Source organism: Phascolarctos cinereus, unplaced genomic scaffold (assembly GCF_003287225.1).
Source record: "Phascolarctos cinereus isolate Bilbo 61053 unplaced genomic scaffold, phaCin_HiC Scaffold_9;HRSCAF=440, whole genome shotgun sequence".
Classification (NCBI taxonomy): domain Eukaryota; kingdom Metazoa; phylum Chordata; class Mammalia; order Diprotodontia; family Phascolarctidae; genus Phascolarctos; species Phascolarctos cinereus.
The window spans coordinates 172292052-172312318 of record NW_027556402.1 but is presented as its reverse complement, the minus strand read 5'-3'; the positions used below and the strand labels follow the sequence as shown (position 1 = coordinate 172312318).

At 37.2% G+C, this 20267-nt stretch overlaps 1 protein-coding gene across 1 annotated transcript in view; it reads right to left on the bottom strand.

The window, feature by feature from the left end:
- Positions 1-20267, bottom strand: part of SEPSECS (Sep (O-phosphoserine) tRNA:Sec (selenocysteine) tRNA synthase) — a 67991-nt gene that overhangs the window by 37766 nt on the left and 9958 nt on the right. Inside the window, exon 5 of the mRNA XM_020992404.2 lies at positions 12424-12577. Coding sequence (XP_020848063.1) covers positions 12424-12577 — 154 coding nt within the window. The remainder of the gene's footprint in view (positions 1-12423; positions 12578-20267) is intronic.

The following is a 20267-nucleotide window of genomic DNA, read 5'->3' as shown; positions in this document are numbered from 1 at the left end:
TTAGTCAAAGGGACACATTTCAGGACCTAGACGGCCATATGTGGCTTTGGGTCCACAGGTTCCTCACCCCTGGGTGATTCTTGGTTGCAATCCTAGCTCCTTTGCCCTCTGGAATATCATATTCCAAGGCCTCTCCTTTAACATGGAATCTGCTAAATCTTGTGCCATCTTGACTATAACTCCACAATATTTGAGTTGTTTCTTTCTGGTTGAAGTATTTTGTCTTTGGTCTGGGTGCTCTGGAATTTAGCTATAATATTCCGGAAAGTTTCCATTGTGGGATCTCCAGGGGTGATCAGTGAATTCTTTCTATTTCTATTTTACCACCGCATGTGAGATATCAGGGCAGTTTTCCTTGATAATTGTTTGAAAGATGATGTCTAGCCTCTTTTTTTGATTATGGCTTTCAGGTAGTCCAATAATTCTTAAATGATCTCTTCTGGATCTGTTTTCGAGGTCAGTTGTTTTTCCAATGAGGTATTTTACATATTCTCCTAATTTTTCAATCTTTTGACTTTGTTTTATTGTTTCTTGAAGTCTCATGGAGTCATTAGCTTGCCCAATGACTTGCCCAATTCTAATTTTTAAGGAATTATTTTTTTCAGTGAGCTTTGGTGCCTTCTTTTCCATTTGGCCAATTCTGCTTTTTAAGAAGTTCTCTTTGGCAGATTTTTGTGCCTCTTTTTCTGTCTGGGCTAATCTGCTTTTAAAGGAGTTCTTTTCTTCAGTGAATTGTTGTACTTCTTTTACCATTAGGCCAATTCTGTTTTTTAAGATGATTTTTTTCTCTAGTTTTTTTTTTGTGCCTCTTTTACCAAGCTACTAAGTCTCTTTCCATAATTTTCTTTCATCACTCTCATTTCTTTTCCCAATTTTTCCTCTGCTACTCGTCTCTCTTTCTTTAACTCTTCCAAGAATTCTTGCTGGCCTAGGGTCCGATTAGTATTTTTCTTTGAGGCTTTGTTCATAGCTGTTTTTACATTGTTGTCATCTTCTAAGTTTGCCTTTGTTTTCCCTGCCACCTTTGTAGCTTTTTATGGTCAAATTCCTTTTTTGTTGTTTGCTCATTTTCCCAGCTTATTTCTTCACTTTGAACTTTATGTTAAAGTTGGGCTCTGCTCACCTGGGAGTGGGGAGACACTATCCCAAGCTTCAGACTTTTCCATGCTGCTGTTTTCACAACTAGTTCTGAGAGTCTGCAAGTTTCTGGTGCTTTCAAGATAGTGATATCCTAAGAGAGGTGTGGTGACTGCTCTCCAGGTCTATAGCTCTGGTATCTACCCAGGAAGGGCCCCGGCTCCCTGAAGCCACAAATACTAGTGGGTCCTGGAACTGCTCCCTTGTGGCATATTACAAGTACTTCTCTATGTCTTGACCTGCAATTCAGGACTCTTTAGGGGCAACAGAGCTGCCAATCAATACTAGCTGCACCCAGTACCAGCAAAGATTCCCCTGTAATCTCTTTCTGACCAGACCCCCTTTACCATCTCTGGACTGCTGCTGTCATGGCTATCTACAAGGCCGACTGGTGGTACTCCAGCCATACTCCAGGCCTGTGCCCACTCCAGTGTTAAAGACCTCCTTTGCAGACTTTCTAAGTTTTCTCAGGCTGGAAAAATGTCTTCCTCTGACCTTTTGTTAAGCCCCTGACACACCAAAATTTTATTTGAGGCATTATTTTAAAACAGTTTGGAGGAGAATTTTGGGAGAGTCAACTGTGTCCTGTGGCCTGTGCTCTGCCATCCTGGCTCCAGAAGAGGCTTTCAAATATATTTTCTCATATGAGATACACAGAGCAAGTATTATCATCCTAATTTTACAGATGAGGGAACTGGGTATAACGAATGACAAGAGACTTGCCCAGGGTCATAGAGCTAGTGAAGTCGGAACGAGATCCTTCTCCTAGCCTAGTCCAGTACTTGAGTATGCCTACTGAAAGCAAAGCACTATAACCTACAAACATAAATCCTATGCTCTTGAAAATAGCCAGATCTATTATCATGAACTGGGTTTATTTACCTTTTTATAGTAGTCCTCTAAAAACTGTGTTGTAATAAAAATTAACATGCATTCATTATTGCTAAATTACGTGATATTTATGTGATATACCAAACTAAGTGTCCCTAAGCTAGAGAGAAAGAAAAAGATCACTGTATTTCTTTAAAATGTATTAACACAACCATTCTAAGTGTTAAAATAAAACTTAGAAAGTAGAGGAAATGTTGTTTTCAAAACTGGAAATACTGAAGACAGTAATGACAATGTAGTACAGATCAACTCTCTCCTACAACTACTTCAGCAAAGACTGAGAAAGATAATAAAAATGAGCTGTGATTGGGAAGCCTGAGAAGAAAACACAGTGGGGTGGAGTCAAGATGGCATAGAAAAGGCAGGGATTTACCTGACCTCTTCCCAAAACTGTGCCAAATAACTTTAAATAATACCTCAAAAAAATCTACAGGGGCAGAACCCAAAAAAAGGACAGGGTGAAACAATTTTCAAGCCCAAGATAACTTAGATCGGCAAGAAAGGTCTGTCACAATGGGGTGAGAATGCAGCACAGTCTAGTGTAGGCCACACCCTAGCAAACTAGCAGTAGGCCTTGGGGACAACTGAATCAGTGGCAGCAGTGGTGGTTTCCAGACCTCTCAGTCCACAGTGGGTAAGAGGGTCAGAAAACTGATCTGAAGGAGATTACAAGGGTCCCTTTGCTGACAATGGAGGCAGTACTCTGTTATATTGCCAACAACAGTTGGATCTGGGTTGCTGTTCCGGATCTCAGGGTCCTCCCAGCACAAGGAGGATTATTACCACAGCAGAGCTTGTGGCTGTAGGGGATCTGGGAAGCTGGTCACAGTTTCAGGGCGGAAAAGAGTGCTTACGGTCATTTATAGACTGGAGCACAGATCAACAAAGTAGGAAATACACTTCTTCTTAGATCATACCATTTCAGAAGAACCTAAAACTTACAGTTCCCCAGAATTATCTCTTAAAACAGCTGCACAAGAAGCCTGAAGCTCAGGATAGTCAGTGATCCCTTGGGATGGTGTTCTAGAAGCAGAGTCCCACTTCAGCACAGAGTTAAAAATCAAGAAATAGGCTGGAAAAATGAGCAAACAGTCGAAAAAGATCTTGAATACAGAGAATGACTATGGTGACAGGGAAGACCAAAACAAACTCAGAAAAAGAAAACAAAGTCAAAACTGCTACATTTAAAGCCTCAAAGAAAAATATGAATTGGGCTCAGGCCATGGAAGAACTCAGAAAAGGATTTTTAAAATCAAGTAAAAGAGGTAGAGGAAAAATTGGGAAAAGGAAAGAGTAATGCAAGAAAATCATGAAAAAAGAGTCAACATCTTGGTTAAGCAGGCACAAAAAAATACTTAAGAAAATAATACCTTAAAAAGATAGAATAGGCCAAATGGTAAAAGAGGCACAAAAATCCAATGAAGAGAAGAACGCCTTGAAAAGCAGAATTGGCCAAGTGGAAAAAAGAGGTACAAAAATACACTGAAGAGAAGAACTCCTTTAAAAAGTAGAACTGGCCAAACGGAAAAGGATGTACAAAAGCTCACTGAAGAAAACAATTCCTTAAAAATTGGGAATTGGCAAGTGGAAGCTAATGACTCCATGTGACTTCAAGAAACAATCAAAATCAAAAGACTGAAAAATTAGAAGAAAATTGAAAATATCTCACTGGAAAAACAACTGACCTAGAAAACAGATACAGGAGAGATCAATTAAGAATTACTGGACTACCTGAAAGCCGTGATAAAAAAAAAAAAAGCCTTGACATCATCTTTCAAGAAATTACCGGGGCAGTTGGTGACACAGTGGATAAGAGCACTGGCCCTGGAATCAGAAGGACTTCCAGTTAAATCCAGCCTCAGACACATAACACTCACTAGCTGTGTGACTCTGGGCAAGTCACTTAACCCCAATTGTCTCACAAAAAAAAGAAAAGAAATTATCAAGGAAAACTGTCCTGATTTTTCTAGAACCAAAGGGTAAAACAGAAATTGAAAGACTCCATCAATCACCTCCAAAAGGAAAACTCCCAGGAATAATATAGCCAAATTCTGAAACTCCCAGGTCAAGAAGAAAATATTATAAGCAACCAAAAAGAAACAATTCAAATATCATGGATATTTGATATATATCTTGATATATCAAGATAATACAAGATTTAGCAGTTTCTACATTAAAAGGTCAGAGGGCTTGCCATATTCCAATTCCAGGGAGCACAGGAACTAGGATTACAACCAAGAATCACCTACTCAGCAAAACTGAGTATAACCCTTCAGGGGAAAAAATGGATATTCAATGACATACAGGACTTTCAAGCATTCCTGATGAAAAAAGGAGAGCTTGGGGCAGCTAAGTGGAGTAATGGACAGAGCACCAGCCCTGGAGTCAGGAAGACTTGAGTTCAAATCCAGCCTCAGACACATAATGCTCACTAGCTGTCTGACTCTGGGCAAGTCACTTAACTCCAATTGCCTCACCAAAAAAAAAAAAGAGAGAAAGAAAAAAAGCAGAGCTGAATAGAAATCTGATACAATATGATAATCAAATACAAGATTTAAGAGAAGCATAAAAAGGCAAACAGGAAAGAAAAATCATAAGAGATTCAATAAGGTTAAACTATTTAAATTCTGACATGGGAAAATAATACTTGTAACTCCTAAAAACTTCTTCATTATTAGATCAGTTAGATGGAGTAGATATAGACAGAGGGCCCAAGTATGAGCTGAATATGATAGGATAACTATCTAAAAAAATAAAATAAAGGAATGAGAAACAAATGCACTGGGAGAATGCAAAAGGAAAGAGTAGAATGGAACATATTATCTGATATAAAAGAAGCACAAAAGAGCTTTTACAGTGGAGGGAAAGATTGGGGATGTGGTGGGGAACGTGTGCACCTTACTCTCCCAGAACCAGGTAAAAGAGGGAATAATATACGGTAGAGAAATCTATCTTGCCACACAGGAAAGTAGGAAAAGGGAGGGGAAAGAGAAAAGAGAGTGGATTGGGGTGTTAAAAGTCAGAAGCAAAACACTTTTGAGAAAGGAAAGAAAGTGCAGGATAAATGGGGAAAATAGGATGGAAGGTAACACATAGTAATTGTAACTATGAAAAAAAATTTTATAGCAAGTTTTTCTGATAAAGAACTCAATTCTCAAATATAGAGAAAACTGAGTCAACATTATAGAAATAAGAGCCATTTCTCAACTGATAAATGGTCAAAGGATATAAACATGCAGTTTTCAGATGAAGTAATCAAAGCTATCTATAATCTTGGAAAAATGCTCTAATGATTAGAGAAATGCAAATTAAAACAACTTTGAGGTAGCACATGACACCTATCAGATTGGCTAACATGACAAAGCAGGAAAATGATAAATGTTGGAGAAGACGCGGAAAACTGAAACGTTAATGCAGTGCTGGTGAAGTGGTATACTGATTCAACCATTCTGTAGAACAATTTAAAACTATGCCCAAAGGTCTATAAAACCATGCACACCCTCTACCAAACAATATCGCTACCACGTCTATATTCCAAAGAAGTTTTTATTTAAAAAAAAAGAAGAAAAAGGACCTATATGTACAAAAACATTTATAGCAACTCTTTTAGTGGTAGTGAAGAACTGGAAATTGAGATGTCCATATATTAGGGAACAGATGAAACAGTTGTTGTATATGATTGTGATGGAATACAGTACTGTGCTATAACAAATGATGAGCAAGATGCTCTCAGAAAAAACCTGGAAGGACTTAACATGAACTGATGAAAAGTGAAATAAACATAACCAGAGAACATTGTATTCAGTAACAGCGATACTGTACGATGATCAACTGTGAATGACTTAGCTATTCTCAGCAATACAATGATCCAAGACAAATCTGAAAGACTTATATGAAAAATGCTATCTATCTCCGGAGAACGAACTGATGGAGTCTGAATGTTGATTGAAGTATACTTTTTCTTTACTTTCTTTATTTTTCTTGATGTTATCAGTGTTCTCTTTCATAACATGACTAACATGGAAATGTTTTGCATAACCACACATATATAACCTATATCAGACTGCTTACCGTCTCAGGGAGAGGGTAGGGAAAAGAGGGAGGGAGAGAATTTGGAACTCAAAATTTTTAGAATTGAAACTTAAAAATGGTTTTTACATATGATTGGGGGAAAATAAAATATTAAAGTAGAAAGGAAAAAAAAATTATCCCTGTCTTCAAATGGCCTGTAATCCAGCAGCATGGTTAAAACAATTAAACAAATTACTCTGATAATAGATAAATACAAGTGATACAAGAGAGGATCAAACATAGTATCTAAGATTTGAAGGGCACATAGGATTTCTATAAGCAGAGATTCAGGAGGTAGGCATTTTACACAGAAGAGATGACTTGAGCATGGACTTGGAGATTAAAATGTTGGACAAAGAGTGAACAATCTGTTTGGGCTATAAGGTGAATGAATGCATGCCTCTCCAAGCTGTACTACTGACTCATCCCCCCAAGAATTTTTCTACCTTTCCACAGAAACCTTTTAACCTAAAACCCCACCACACCTCACTCCTGAATTCACATTAGAAGTATGCCTCATGTTTCTGGCCTCTCCTTGTAAATGGCTGGCGCTTCCTAGAAATCACTTTACAACGGAAGCCTGGACCAACCAAGTTTTTATTCCTTCCTAGGCTGCACTGATAATTCATTCTATTTTCTTTACCATGCCATCCCTCAATCTACTCTCCAAACCCCATCTCCCTTCAGTTCCTTTTTATGTGTTATCTCTCCTCCCATTAGAATGCAAGCTTCTTGAAGGCAGGGAATAGCTTTCTTTTTGCTTGCATTTGTGTTTCCAGTGCTTAGCACAGTATCTTGCACATAATAATCCCTTAATAAATGCTTGTTTACTTGAGGAAAAAAAAAAAAGAAAATACAGTGAATCATTACAATCATTACATTGTAAACACCTTGAGGGCAGAGACTGTCGTTTGCTTCCTTTTGTATCCCCAACTTACCACAGTGCTTGGCACCTCATAGGCACTTAATAAATGTTTATTGATTGGTTGAGTCATGTGTCTATCCCAGGACAGCATAGGAAGATAGAGAGAGGTCTACTGGCTCTGAGATAAAGGTCAGGTCAGGAGGGTATCTCACAAAGCCACTGAGCCCTAGGACTGAACAGGGCCTTCAGCCAGAGCATGAAGAGGCCATTATGGATCCAGCAGAGGCAAGCCTGATTCTGTGCAGGACCAGAACAGGCAGTATCAGGCAGCTTTGTCACTCTGACCCCAGAATAGGGTTGCAGATCCAGTGTGGACTGAGAAGCAGACCTATGCTTAGGGACTGTGAAATTGTGGAAGCATAACAAAGCAAGAAACAGTCTAGGCTGCGGCTGTTTATTGGGCAAGGAACAGAAAAGAACAGAGCTGCAACTGTATGGTTCTGATACCAGAGTGGAGGATCTCAGATTCAGCCGTCTGAACTTCGGTCTTGGAAAAGGAGTCCTATCAAATTTCTTTGAAGATATAAATATGGTCTTGATACTTAAGTCAAGGAGAGTGGAAAGAGAGAAAGAAAATTACAGACTGATATCTCTAATGAATATTGGCATAAAAATTTTAAATAAAATATTAACTAAGAGTCTACAATAATATGACACAAAGATTACGCACTTTGACCAAGATGGATTTATTCTAGAAATGCAGAGTTGGTTTAATATTAGGAAAACCATCCATATAACAGACCATATTTATAAGAACAACAATATCACATTATATCAACAGACACAGAAAAAGCTTTTGACAAGATATGACTTCTTATTCATATTCAAAAAACAAACCCAGACAACAAAGGAATAATAATAATAATTTCCTTAACATAACAGATAGTATTTATCCAAAACCTAGAGAAAATATTTTATGTAATAAGAATTAAGTAAAGAATCTTTCCATAAAATTAGGGGTAAAGCAAGAATGCCAAGTGTCACTATTTGACAAAGTGTTAGAAATGCTAGCAGCACCAATAAGAAAAAGAAATTAAAGCAATGAATACATGCAAGAAGGAAAAAAAAATTACTGTTTACAGATGGTTTACTTAGAAAAACATGGCAAGCCATCTAAAAAAGTAACTGAAATAATAACAGCAAAGTTGCAAAATACAAAAATCCATGTTAAGTTTTCAGCATTTCTCTCTAACATCAACAACACCCAACAGGAAAAGACAGATAAGTTCCATTTTTAAAACTACAGAACATATAAAATACTTGGGAGTCAACCTATCAAGACACACACAGGAACTACATGAATACAATTACGAAACACTTTTAGCTGAATTAAAGACAGACCTAAATAATGAAATATTTACTGTTCATAGATAGACTGACCCAATATAGTAAAAATGACCAATACTATTTAAATTAATTTGCTTATTTCAGGTGCCATACCAATCAAACTACCAAAGGATTATTTGCTGGGGGAAAAAAATAACAGAATTCCTCAAGAGAAACAAAAGGTCAATAATCTCAATGGAAACAATGAAAAAAAGTGGGAAAAGGGGACCTAGCAATACCAGATCTCAAATTATACTTACAAAACAGTAATCATCAAAATGATCTGGCACTAGAAATAGAGGATGATCAATACTATAGATTAGGTATACAATGTATGTACAGAAGCAAATGAACACAGTGACCTAGTGTTTGATAAATCCAAAGACTCCCCAACTACTGATATAGCAACTATTTGAAAAAACTTCTGGAATAATTGAAAGGTAATTTGGCAGAAACTAAGTACAATCAGTTCTGCTATTAACACTTGTTTTGAAAATGTAAATCTATTCCAATTTGACTGATATTATCAAGGAGGAATTTGAACATAATGCATATTTCAAATCTGCTTTTGCACAATTCCTTCTTGGAGAAACAGCAAGAATAGAGAAAACTACACCTCTTCACAACAACTTACAAGCCACAACTATTCTGGTACCCACTTCTACAAGAAAACTTCAGGTCTTTTTTTTTGCACAAACAAAACTAATATCATAGTTACTGTATATCTTCAGGTACAGCAAGAGCTGTTGACAAAGAATAGCTGGTCCACGTCACCACATTCCACTTTCTGCCCACGGCCTCCAACTTGGAGACCAGGAATGGCCTGTTCAACTTTCCTGACACTTTACTAACCTGGCCCACTTGGTAACCTATATGCAAGCCAAGTAGTAGGAGCCCAGACAGTCTGAGGCCATGGTCACTGTTAACATTTATTATAGTATGTACGTATTTCTCAACCATTTAACGTGTATAAAATTATGCTTTTTTTATGTTCCTATCTTTTTTAAAAAAAAAAACACATCACTAACAAAGTTTTTTGAGGGTTGTGCCTCTAAACTCCATTTTTTTCCACACTATGATTTTGCAAAGTCTAGCGTGGAGTTAGAGCAGAAGTAACTTAACTGTACTCTACAGAACAAAATCTCACAACATGGTATATCTCCAAATGGATACATGACTTACACACACACAGGCTGACAACATAAATTAGAAGAGCAAGGAAAAAATTACCCTTCAGACGTATTGATGAGGAAGAAGAGCTCATGAGCAAACAAGGGGTAGAGAGAATAACAGAAAATAACAAGGATAATTTTATTACATAAAATTAAAACATTTGTACATGAACAAAAACAATTGTAAGTAAAATTAGATGGTAAATGGGGGAAAGTTTGCAACAAGTCTCTTTGATAAAAGTCTCATTTCCAAGATATGTAAGACAATGCTTCAAATTTTAAGACTAAGAGCCATTCTTAAATTGATAATCAAAAGATGAATAGGTGGTTTTCAGAAAAATAAATACAAAGCATGCAATGTCCCAACTCTATGAAATATTCCAAGATACTAATAAGTAGAAAAATGCTACTGAAATGTTCCAACTCATACTAATGCAATGAAATGCAAATGAAAGGTTCTACCTCAATACCACCCATCAGATTAGTGAAGTTGACAAAAAAGAAAAATAATAAATGTTCAAGGTACTGTGGTAAACAGGCAAATTAAATGCCTATTCAAGGATTATAAGTGTTTCCAGCCATTCTAGAAAGCAATTTGGAACTATGCCCCCCAAAATCACCATACTATGAGTACCTTTTGACTTAGCAATACCACTAACACAACTAAACCCCTAGGAGATCAAAGAAGAAAAGTATCCATTCGTATAGCAGCAATATTTATAGTGGCAAAGTAGAAACTTAAGAGGTGACCATCACAAGGGCAATGGCTAGATAAATTACAACATATTAATGTGATGGAATACCATTGTGCTATAAGAAAGAAAAACCGAGGAAAACTTGAAGGAATTGAGGAATAGTGAAGTGAACAAAGCCATGAAAATAATTTAAGCAATAAAAACACTGTAAAGACCAACAACTCTGAAAGAGTTAAGAACTCTGATCATTACAATGGCCAATCATTATTCTAAAACATTAATGATGGATGCTTGCTACCCACCTCCTGACAAAGGGATGGTCCATTCTGTGTGCAAAATTATGGCCAATGTGGAAATTTGTTTTATTCAGCTGTGCATATTTATGATGAGGGTTTTATTTTCCCTTATTTCAAGGGGGGAGTTGTGAGGTAGGAGGTAAGGGGGCCAAGGAAGAAAAAATAGATTTTTTAACTTAAAAAATTAAATAAAAAAGCTGAAAACATTCTATTTAAGAAGCTAGATGTCTTGTAAGGATTACAAACTCAGCATGTCCACAATCAAACTCTATGTTTTTCCCCAATCCCATTCTGCTTCTGAACGTCACTGTTTCTGTCAAAGTTAACACCATCCTTCTAGTCACATAGCTTCATCCTCACTCCCTGACCCAACATAACCAATAAGTAGTCAAGTTCTACCTACTCATTTCCACAATATCCCCTTCCACCTCCCTACTTCAGGCCTTCATCACCTTTCATTTGAACTCCTACAGAAGCCTCCTAATTGGTGTCTTTGCCTCAAATCCTTTCTCTCCCCCATTCAATGATCTTCCACATAGATGCCAATGTGATTTTCCTAAACCTCAATCGCCTCTAGGACCAAATCTAAACTCCTCTGTTTGGAACTTAAAGTCCTTCACAACAGCCTTCTTCTGACCTACCTTTCCAATCTTAACATGTGTTATTCCTTCTTCATACATTCTGTGTCCAACCAAAGTAGCCTTCTTGATATTCCTCACACGTGACACTCCATCTCCCATTCCAGTGAATTTGCAGAGGCCGTTTACCAAGGCTGGCAGGCACTCTCTCCTCACCTCTACTTCTTGTAATCCTTAGTTCCTGTCAAAGCTTAGCTCAAGCTTCACCTCCTACATGAGGGCCTTTCCTAATCTCTCTAACTACTACTGCCCTATCCTCACCCCACAATTAACTCACATTTACATATTTATTTTGTATATGCTTATATAAGCATGTTATCTAACCCAACAGAACCAAAGGACAGGACTGTTTCATTTCTGTCTTTGCATCCCCAATGTCCAGCACAGTGTATGCACACAGTAGGCACTCACCGAATGCCTGCCTGATTTAAACAAGTACAAATTAAAATTTGAACTAGGAAATTTATACTTTCTTTCATTTGGAAAGCAAAATATCTACATTTGCACATCATAATATCTCTTCCCAATAAAAACAAAGGAAAAGAACCACTGTGTATAAGATTAAGTATGACAATTTTTAAAAAAATACTTTTCAAGCAAGATTGTCTTAATTTTAAATGTTTTTCCAAGGGGCTGTATGTTAACATCTTTAAAGTATAAATTTAAGTATTATTTTATCTTGAGCTAAAAACTAGATATGTATCATTATAAGGTATATGCTCAACATTACTAATCCTCATCTATCATTAAAAGTTTATTTTCTTATTCTTGCACGGCAAATATCATCGATGGCTCCCAACCATGTTTATCAGAAGTATCGAAAACATCAGCCCACTGAGTGAAAGAATATTGAACTAGAGATGGCAGCAGAAATAAATGAACACGAGAAACTATGACATTTAGCACAGCAGGAAAGCATCTTTTAAATAACAAGACAAACAGCACCTTTTCATGAAGAAGAGCTAACAGTACTGGGAGGGGAAGCAATCATAATTTTAACACAGGCAGAAGGTAGAGAGACTTGAATCTATTCAAGTAAAAGGAATCATTTACATTGTATTAGATCCTTTTTTTCTTCTATTTTAGTAAATCCTTTTGCTATTCCGTTATGCTTTCCTCCACATTTCAGAGGAATTCTCTACATCCTCTTAGAAAGAGATTAATTTACTTAATTATTCCCAAAAGTTAATCAAACATATTAAAATAATGATATATACACTTTATTAACAAAATTTGTTAACATGTAAAGAATAATATACATGAATGACTTACCTATCAGGCACCCTTGGAGCAAAACAGGATGTAGTAGAATGAACACATAGAATGTTATCAGCCCCAAGCTCCTTGATTTTAGCTTCTACTTCCTTCAGGTCTGTGCGTATCTCATCACCTTCTAATACATTCTCTACTACCACAGGCTCAAAACCTAACAAAGGTATCCAAAAAGAAAAGGAGTATTCATGTATCCAACTATTCATAGTAAGGCAAGATTATAAAAATAGCATAAAAATAGAGTCAGTCCTATTCTATCACTGAAGCCTGGCTGATTTTTCCTTCTGCTAGAAGATAGATCATCCAAGCAATGTAGGAAATAAGACATGGAAGTATAATTATATAAATATAAAGACAATGATGGCCAAAAAGAATGTTTCTTCAATTAAGTATTAAGTAACACAGAAACTGAAGTAATGGAATCAGGCTTAAAATCAATTTCAGATGAATGTTTAAGTAAATGATAATAAATTTTAGATATAGAAATCACTGAAGATTGATCTACCACTTACATACAAATTCTACCAATTAAGTGCAACTATTTAACATCAGAATAAACAGGAACAGTGAAAGCTAGCACATTTTAAAAGGCAAAAAAACCTGTTTCAGACATTTGTTGTATTAAGTATGCATCATTAAGCCAGAACAAGTTAAAGATTCCACATACAGGAAAGATAGTATGTTTCTATTTTCAAAGTATAAATTTATACATTTATATACAGAAATGCATGATAAGACATTAGCTAGAAAAAATACAGAGGTTATTTTAAGTACATTGTGAAGATAACTACTATAAAGTGGGGCAGCTAGGTCGTACAGTGGATACAGCACTGACCCTGGAGTCAGGAGGTCCTGAGTTCAAATCCGGACTCAGAGACATAACACTTACTAGCTGTGTGACTCTGGGCAAGTCGCTTAACCCCAACTGCCTCACCAAAATAAATAAATAAATAAATAAAACAACTACTATAAGGAAAGAAAAAAAGAAATTATGAGTACAAGGCAACTGGTAGAAACAGCAAATTGGCAAAGCATTTAAGGCTATCTGCATATCAACCATAAGCACAATTTTTTTTATTGTGATGAAACTGCCCTTTAAAATATCAGTTAGGGGCAGCTAGGTGGCACAGTGGATAGAGCACCGGCCCTGAGGTCAGGAGGACCTGAATTCAAATCTGCTCTCAGACCAAATACTTGACACTTACTAGCTGTGTGACCCTGAGCAAGTCACTTAACCCAACTGCCTAAAAAACAAACAAAATATTAGTTTAAAAAGGTAAAAACTATTACATTAAATACCCAAGCAACCTAGAGTAATAAGATTATAGAATTTTAAAAGTTAGATGGACTTTCAGAAATCATGTAGCCCAATTCCTTTACTTTAAAGCTGAGGAAACTTATGGGCTAGAGAGATTAAGTTAACTTGTCCAAGATGCCAGAGTGGCAAAGCTCAGCGAAGATTGAATGAACTGTAGAATGTACACCAGGAAAACACTAAATTTGAAGGATATGAATGATGTTTCACTGTTCAAAAATAGCATCAAAGGATCATGAATCTAGAGCTAAAAGGAGCTTCAGAAGTCATCAAGACCAACCCTCTTATTTCATAGATGAGGAAACTGAGACACAGAGATATTAAGTGACTTGCCCAGAATTACACAGCTAGTAAGTACTTGAGTCAGAATTTGATCTCAAATCTTCCTGGCTCCAAGTTCAGTACTCTAAATAGATAACCGCCTTCTGAAATGCTTACGGATCTAGGATCTCATCTCTATTCATATACTCCCTCTATCACAATGCATTCACACTTGCTCATCCTATGTAATCTTGTCCAAATCCTCCATAAATGAACTACCTGATTTAGGGAGGTCTCAGATAAGAAAATTCCTTCTACCAGTGTGGCGATACCTTTGCCACAAATTACTTAGATTACTATACAGATGTGTGACAAGACAAGACTTGAAATGAGATCTTCCTGGCTTCAAGGTCAGTTCTCTTTACAACATACCATTCAGCCTTTCAAGTAAAGGAGAGTTAGCTGAAATCAATCTGAAAGACTAAAGAGAGCCAGATTATGAAGGGTTTTGAATAACAAAGAGAAGTTTTACTTTATTTTATACTAGAGGCCACAGGAAGCTAATGAAACATCTTGGGGGGGGGGTGAATCTATACTTTAGGAATATCAAATCTGGCAAATTACAAAGGAAGGCCTAGAGGGAGGAGTCTGGCAACAAGAAGACCAATTAGGCAAACAGTAAGGAGGCCCTGAATTACATATATGCTTCGACATTAATATTTCATTGAAGTTGATGTTTATTTCATTCTATTGCAATGCACATTTATGATTTCATTATATATCCTTGTCAAACAGAGAAAAAAAAAGTCTACAAAGATTACAATAACAAATTTTCACCATTAAGGACAGTGAAATAACCACAATTGAATATCACTGTCTCAGATGTGTTTACAAAGAAGGTATAAATGATGGGAAAAAAATTGAATAAAATTAAGCACATAGAAAGAAGAGCGATATTCAATCAGTCAACCAATAAATATTTAAGCACTTACTATGTGCCAGGCACCGTACTAAGCACTGAAAACACAAATGCGAAAGTCAGTCTCAGATCTCAAGGAGCTCAATACTGGTGGAGATAACTTGCAAATAACTATGAACAAACAAGCTATATACAGGATCAATTGTAAATAATCAACAGATGGAAGTCACTAGAATTAAGGGAGTAGAGAAATAACTTCCTGTGGAAAGTGGGATTTTAGCCAAGATTTAAAGAAGTTAGGGAAACCAGAAGGCTCACATGAGAAAGCATATTCCACGTATGGGGAACAGCCAAGGAAAACGTTCAGTCAAGAGATGGAATTTTCCTGTGTGAGGAACAGCAAGGAGTCAGTGTCACTGGACCGCAAAGTATATGGACTGCTGGAAGAGGGAGGGAGGTATTGTGTAGAGCACGGTAAGGTTAAAGAAGACAGGGGAGTGGGGGAGGGGGAGCTATGAAGAACTTCAAATGCTAAACAAAGCATTTTATATTTTATCCTAGAGGAGACTGGGAATCACTGAAATTTGACTAAAGGGGGTGCTGAGGGGAAGAGAAGACAAAGACAAAGTCAGACCCGAATTTTAGGAAGATCACTTTGGAAACCGTGCAGAGGATGACCTGACAGACAGGTCAACCTGCAGGTTATTGTAATAGTATCTGAGGAGGGGAAGAAACCAAAATCTCACAAAACCAAATAATGCTATGGAGAAAACAACTACCAACCTATATATGTCTATTCTCCCATCTATACAAAAAAACTTTGATGTCTGTATTCCCACCAGTAGAAGGAAGTGAGAATAAGTAATAAATGAAATCCATAGTATTGTTTCTGAAACCACAAGCACAACCTCCTTTGGGGATTTTTCTACTGCATTAAGAGTGATTTATTGTAATCCCATTTGATTGAAGCAAAGCTGCTTGAAGCCTCATAAATCTAAATGCATGAAATTCAACAGGTTGTTTGTGTTTTTTTCTGTGACAGATTTTTAACTTCTGCAAAAGGTTCCCCCCACCCCAAGGTACCAGTAGCTCTTCTCAAGATCATTCTCAGGATATTTATTAATATCAAAGGTAAGCAGACTAACCATGCTGTGAAAACCACCCAACTGCCAATGTCACCAACTATATACCAATCTTACATTATAACGACCAGTCCATTCTAGTTCTTCCTACAGAAAAAAGGGAAGCGATGCCTCTGACTAAACAAATTGTGGTATAGAAATATGATGGAACATTACTATGCTATAAGAAATAACAAATACAATGAACATAGAGAGGCATGGAAAGACTTACATGAACTGATGCAAAGCGAAGTTGGGCCAAGAAAACAAAAACACAACTATAACGACGTAAACAGAAAGAACCACCAAATGATAGAAAATTAATGTGGGGGGCAGTAGGGTGGAGGAAAAGCTCAAGCCCAAAAAGGATATCAGAAAATACCTCCCTCCTACTCCTCTGCAAAAGTTGAAGGTCCATGGGTATGATATATTGCATATTATTTTCAGATTTTGTCTATGTATTAATTGGTTTTGGGTTTTTCTTTTCTTTTTCTTCTTTTTAAGGTATAACTCTCTGATATAAGGAGAAAAGAGATACAGAAAGAAATTTATGCGATGCACAAATGTAAGACACAAATAAAAATGTATGTCAAAAAAATAGGCACCTAAGGTCACTGAGGATCTTGAATATATACCAAAGCCAAATTGCCTCAATGACTAATAATGAATGTATTAAAAAAAACTAATCTTAAGTGCCCTGGCCAACTATTACTCAGAAAAGATTATACATGAATTTATACATGTATCTGCCTGAGCAATTAAGGCTTTTAAACCTTCCTGAGCAATTAAGGCTTATAAAGCTTCAAGAATACTTGAAGAAAAGAGGCCTTACCGATAAAGGCTGACATCAGAAACATAACTTCATCATTATATATGCAAGAATGATCCAAAGATTCATCTTGCTACCATTATACAGATATTAGTACTTATACTGGCATGTAAAAGGTTGGGAGGAGACTAAAAGGAACTCTACAGACTCAGAGGAGTATGCCCTTCACCCTGAAGTACTCAAGAGGACCATGAAGCTTTTGCACTCCTTACACTCATGATCCAGCCAGATATAATTCATCTCATCCACAACTGATATCCTTCAATAAATCCCACTGGAACATTCAACATTGTGGGTACTAGGTTTTGCTTTTACTTTTTAGAGGCACAGGAGTAGTGTTTATCATGTGACTTCATTTAGGTACATTAACAGCTAAATGCTGAGAAGTGAAGAAAAGCTTAATTACCTTTCCAACCCTTGGAATTAACCCAATGAAGTCAAAACAGTAGGGTACAAGCAAGCTTTTGCAAGGTATATTCAGCAATGAATGGATCTATCTTAACTGTTCCACAATTAACTAAATGAGGTAGAGAACCTACTGTGCTCACTATTTTGCTGACTGTGAAAAAGTAGCTCTCTTCCCAAAAATGTCATCAATCCGTATATGAAGTATCTTTGAAAGATGTAACAACAAATATAACTGTTCAACTACTCTCTGCTCAAAAAGACCAGGCAAAATATAAAACAGAAAGCTTTCTTAACAAATATGACTGCCCCTATGACAAAGGAAATCAAACACAGAGTCTAAATTAAAGAGGATTCCCTTTGGATTGTAATGTCTCCTAGAAGCCTTCTACAATCAGTCAAGAGTTTCACTTGCCCATCCTCACCACAAAGACCAACTAGATAAAGAATCTCTTTTACCCAGATTACAATATGCATTGGAATGGGCAACCTAGAGAGCTTATGAGAAAGAGTGGAGAGCAGAGAGCCAACAGGGAGAGTGAGAGCACACAAATGAACAAGCTGGACCTACAGCTGGACAAAAGGAAAGCAAGCAAGAAACTGCAAAGCTCCATTACTGACCCCAAGCTTCCCATGAAAACAATGGCCTATCTTTTTAGTACTATTATTCTATTGGGTTTGCTACAGCAGTAAAACAAGGAATACAAACAGCTCTACCGAAGTAAAAATAAGTATCACACAAAGTAATGGAGAGGTACATAGCACATGTTAGCAGACTGCAACACATAAACAATGAAAAAATTTGAAGAACAAGAGTAAAATATGTCACCTACAATTTTCACGAAAGGAAGAGATGGGCCAAGATCACATGGTGAAGATGAGAGGTAGTAAAAGGTCAGGAAAAAGCAAGGAAGGCCTTTACAACAATGGGACCCCCTTATGTCAAACTTATGGGAGGATATGGACAAGAATCATACAAGGACAAGCATGAATGAGTGGTGTAAGTAAGATGGACTTTGTTATTCTTTTTTAGATAATAGTTCCCAGAATCATAGATACTAGTTACCAGGATCCCATGGCTAAAATATCTCTAGTTCCCAGGTTTTCACATCATAAACAGTTTCTATTGCGACTGCACAGTGAGATATAGGGATGAGGTAATGTAAACATCTGAGTTGTTTTGTGAATAATCTACTACTTGTGCAGTGCTAAGTCAGCATAATATTGCTAGAGTTCATGTAAACTTGTGAGGCTATTGCTGGCTAATTGCCTTCTTTGTGTGCTCCCTATAAATCAGGTGAGCGCTGGTCAGTGAGTGGGGATTTGAAAAATACACAGGGGAATGCATGTGTGTCTGCCTCACCCGGCCCCCACTGAGGTTTAGGGGGGAATGCACAAGCTGGAATGCTGTGCTGCCTCAACTGGACCCCCAACAAGGCTTAGGGAAATGAGCTAGGACACCTATGTAGGTGTTGTTGCCCCACTCTCACCAGCCCCTGTGAGAAGAGTAATTAGGGGAAGCTGTAGGAGCTGATGCTCCCATTATCAGCAACCCACTTGAGAAGAATAAAGTAATTATTTAACCCCTTTGAAGCTATTTTCCTGTCCTTCTGTCTGTCCAGATCACTAGTAAACCTGCTAGGAAAGCTCCTGCTCCTGCTCCCACTCCAGTGCCTCCTGTTTAACAGGTGATAATAAGTACTGTGGAGAAAACTTCCAAACTGATGAGATCACATCCATTTGATACAAGTATTCTTGCTAATAATTAATCTTTATATTTCCTGTCATTAGAAAGCTAGAGATGTGAAAGGATTCTAAATCCCTGTTGCCTCAGTTCTTCTACTACTTCATACTATTTCTATAACCTGCTATTACTATTTCCCATTTTTTTTCCCTTTTACCTCTATTTCTCAGACCTCAACAGCATTGGTTAGGAATAGGAATTGTGCTTTATTATCTCCGCAGACTGGTAAAACCAGGATACAGTAATATTTTTTGAATGAGTTTTCGAGAGTGTTATAATGGCTTCAGAATTTGTTCTCCATCTTCAATCAACTTATCAACCAAGAGGCAGTTATTAAGTGCTTCCTATGTGCCAGAAACTATGGGCTTATATGAGTACATACATATATACGCATATGTAAAACAAATACGAAGCAGGTATAAGGAACTCTGGGTGAGACTCCAGCTGGCAAGATATCAAGAAAATTCTTATGCAAAGAGTGGCACTTGAACTATGTCTCAAAGGAAACCAGGGATTCCAAAAGGTAAAGACGAGAAGCGAACGTATCCTAGGCATGAAGGACAGCCACTACAGAAGGCAGCAGGACAGAGATGGGAGGCAACATGTGAGAACAGCCAAGAAAGCCAGCATGGCTCTACTACAGAGTGCAAGAAGGGAAATAATGTTTAATAAAGTTGAAAAGGTAAAAAATGAGGCCAGGTTGTGAAAAGCTTTAAAAGCCAAACAGATGAGTTTATATTTGATCCCAGAGGTCATGGTGAGCCCTGGAGTCTATTGAGCAGGGGAGTGGCATGTTCAAAACCGATGCTTTAGGAATATCACTTTGGCAGCAATGTGAAAAACAGACTAGAGGAGACAGGGATTTGAGGTAAAGAAGAAAATTATAAGATCATTGCACTAGGTCAGGCAAGGGGTGATTAAAGCTCGAATGAGGATGATGGTTTTATGAGTAAAGAGGAGGGGACAGAAGAGGTATTGTGGAGATTGAAATTCCATGAGGGAGAGAAAGCAGGGAGTCAAGTATGGACACTGAGGTTGAAAAACTGGAAGACCAGAAGGCTGGTTGTACCCGCAACAGAAATTGTGAAGTTCAAAATGGAAGATAGGAGGCATCAATAATGAGTTCTACTGAGTCTGAAATCTGATTTTGGTCTCATAAATATAAGTGGAATTCAGTTCCAAGAGTTACATAGTTTTTTTTTTCCTTAAAGGAAAGAAACTCCCAGATCTAACTATCACTGTCTTAGAAA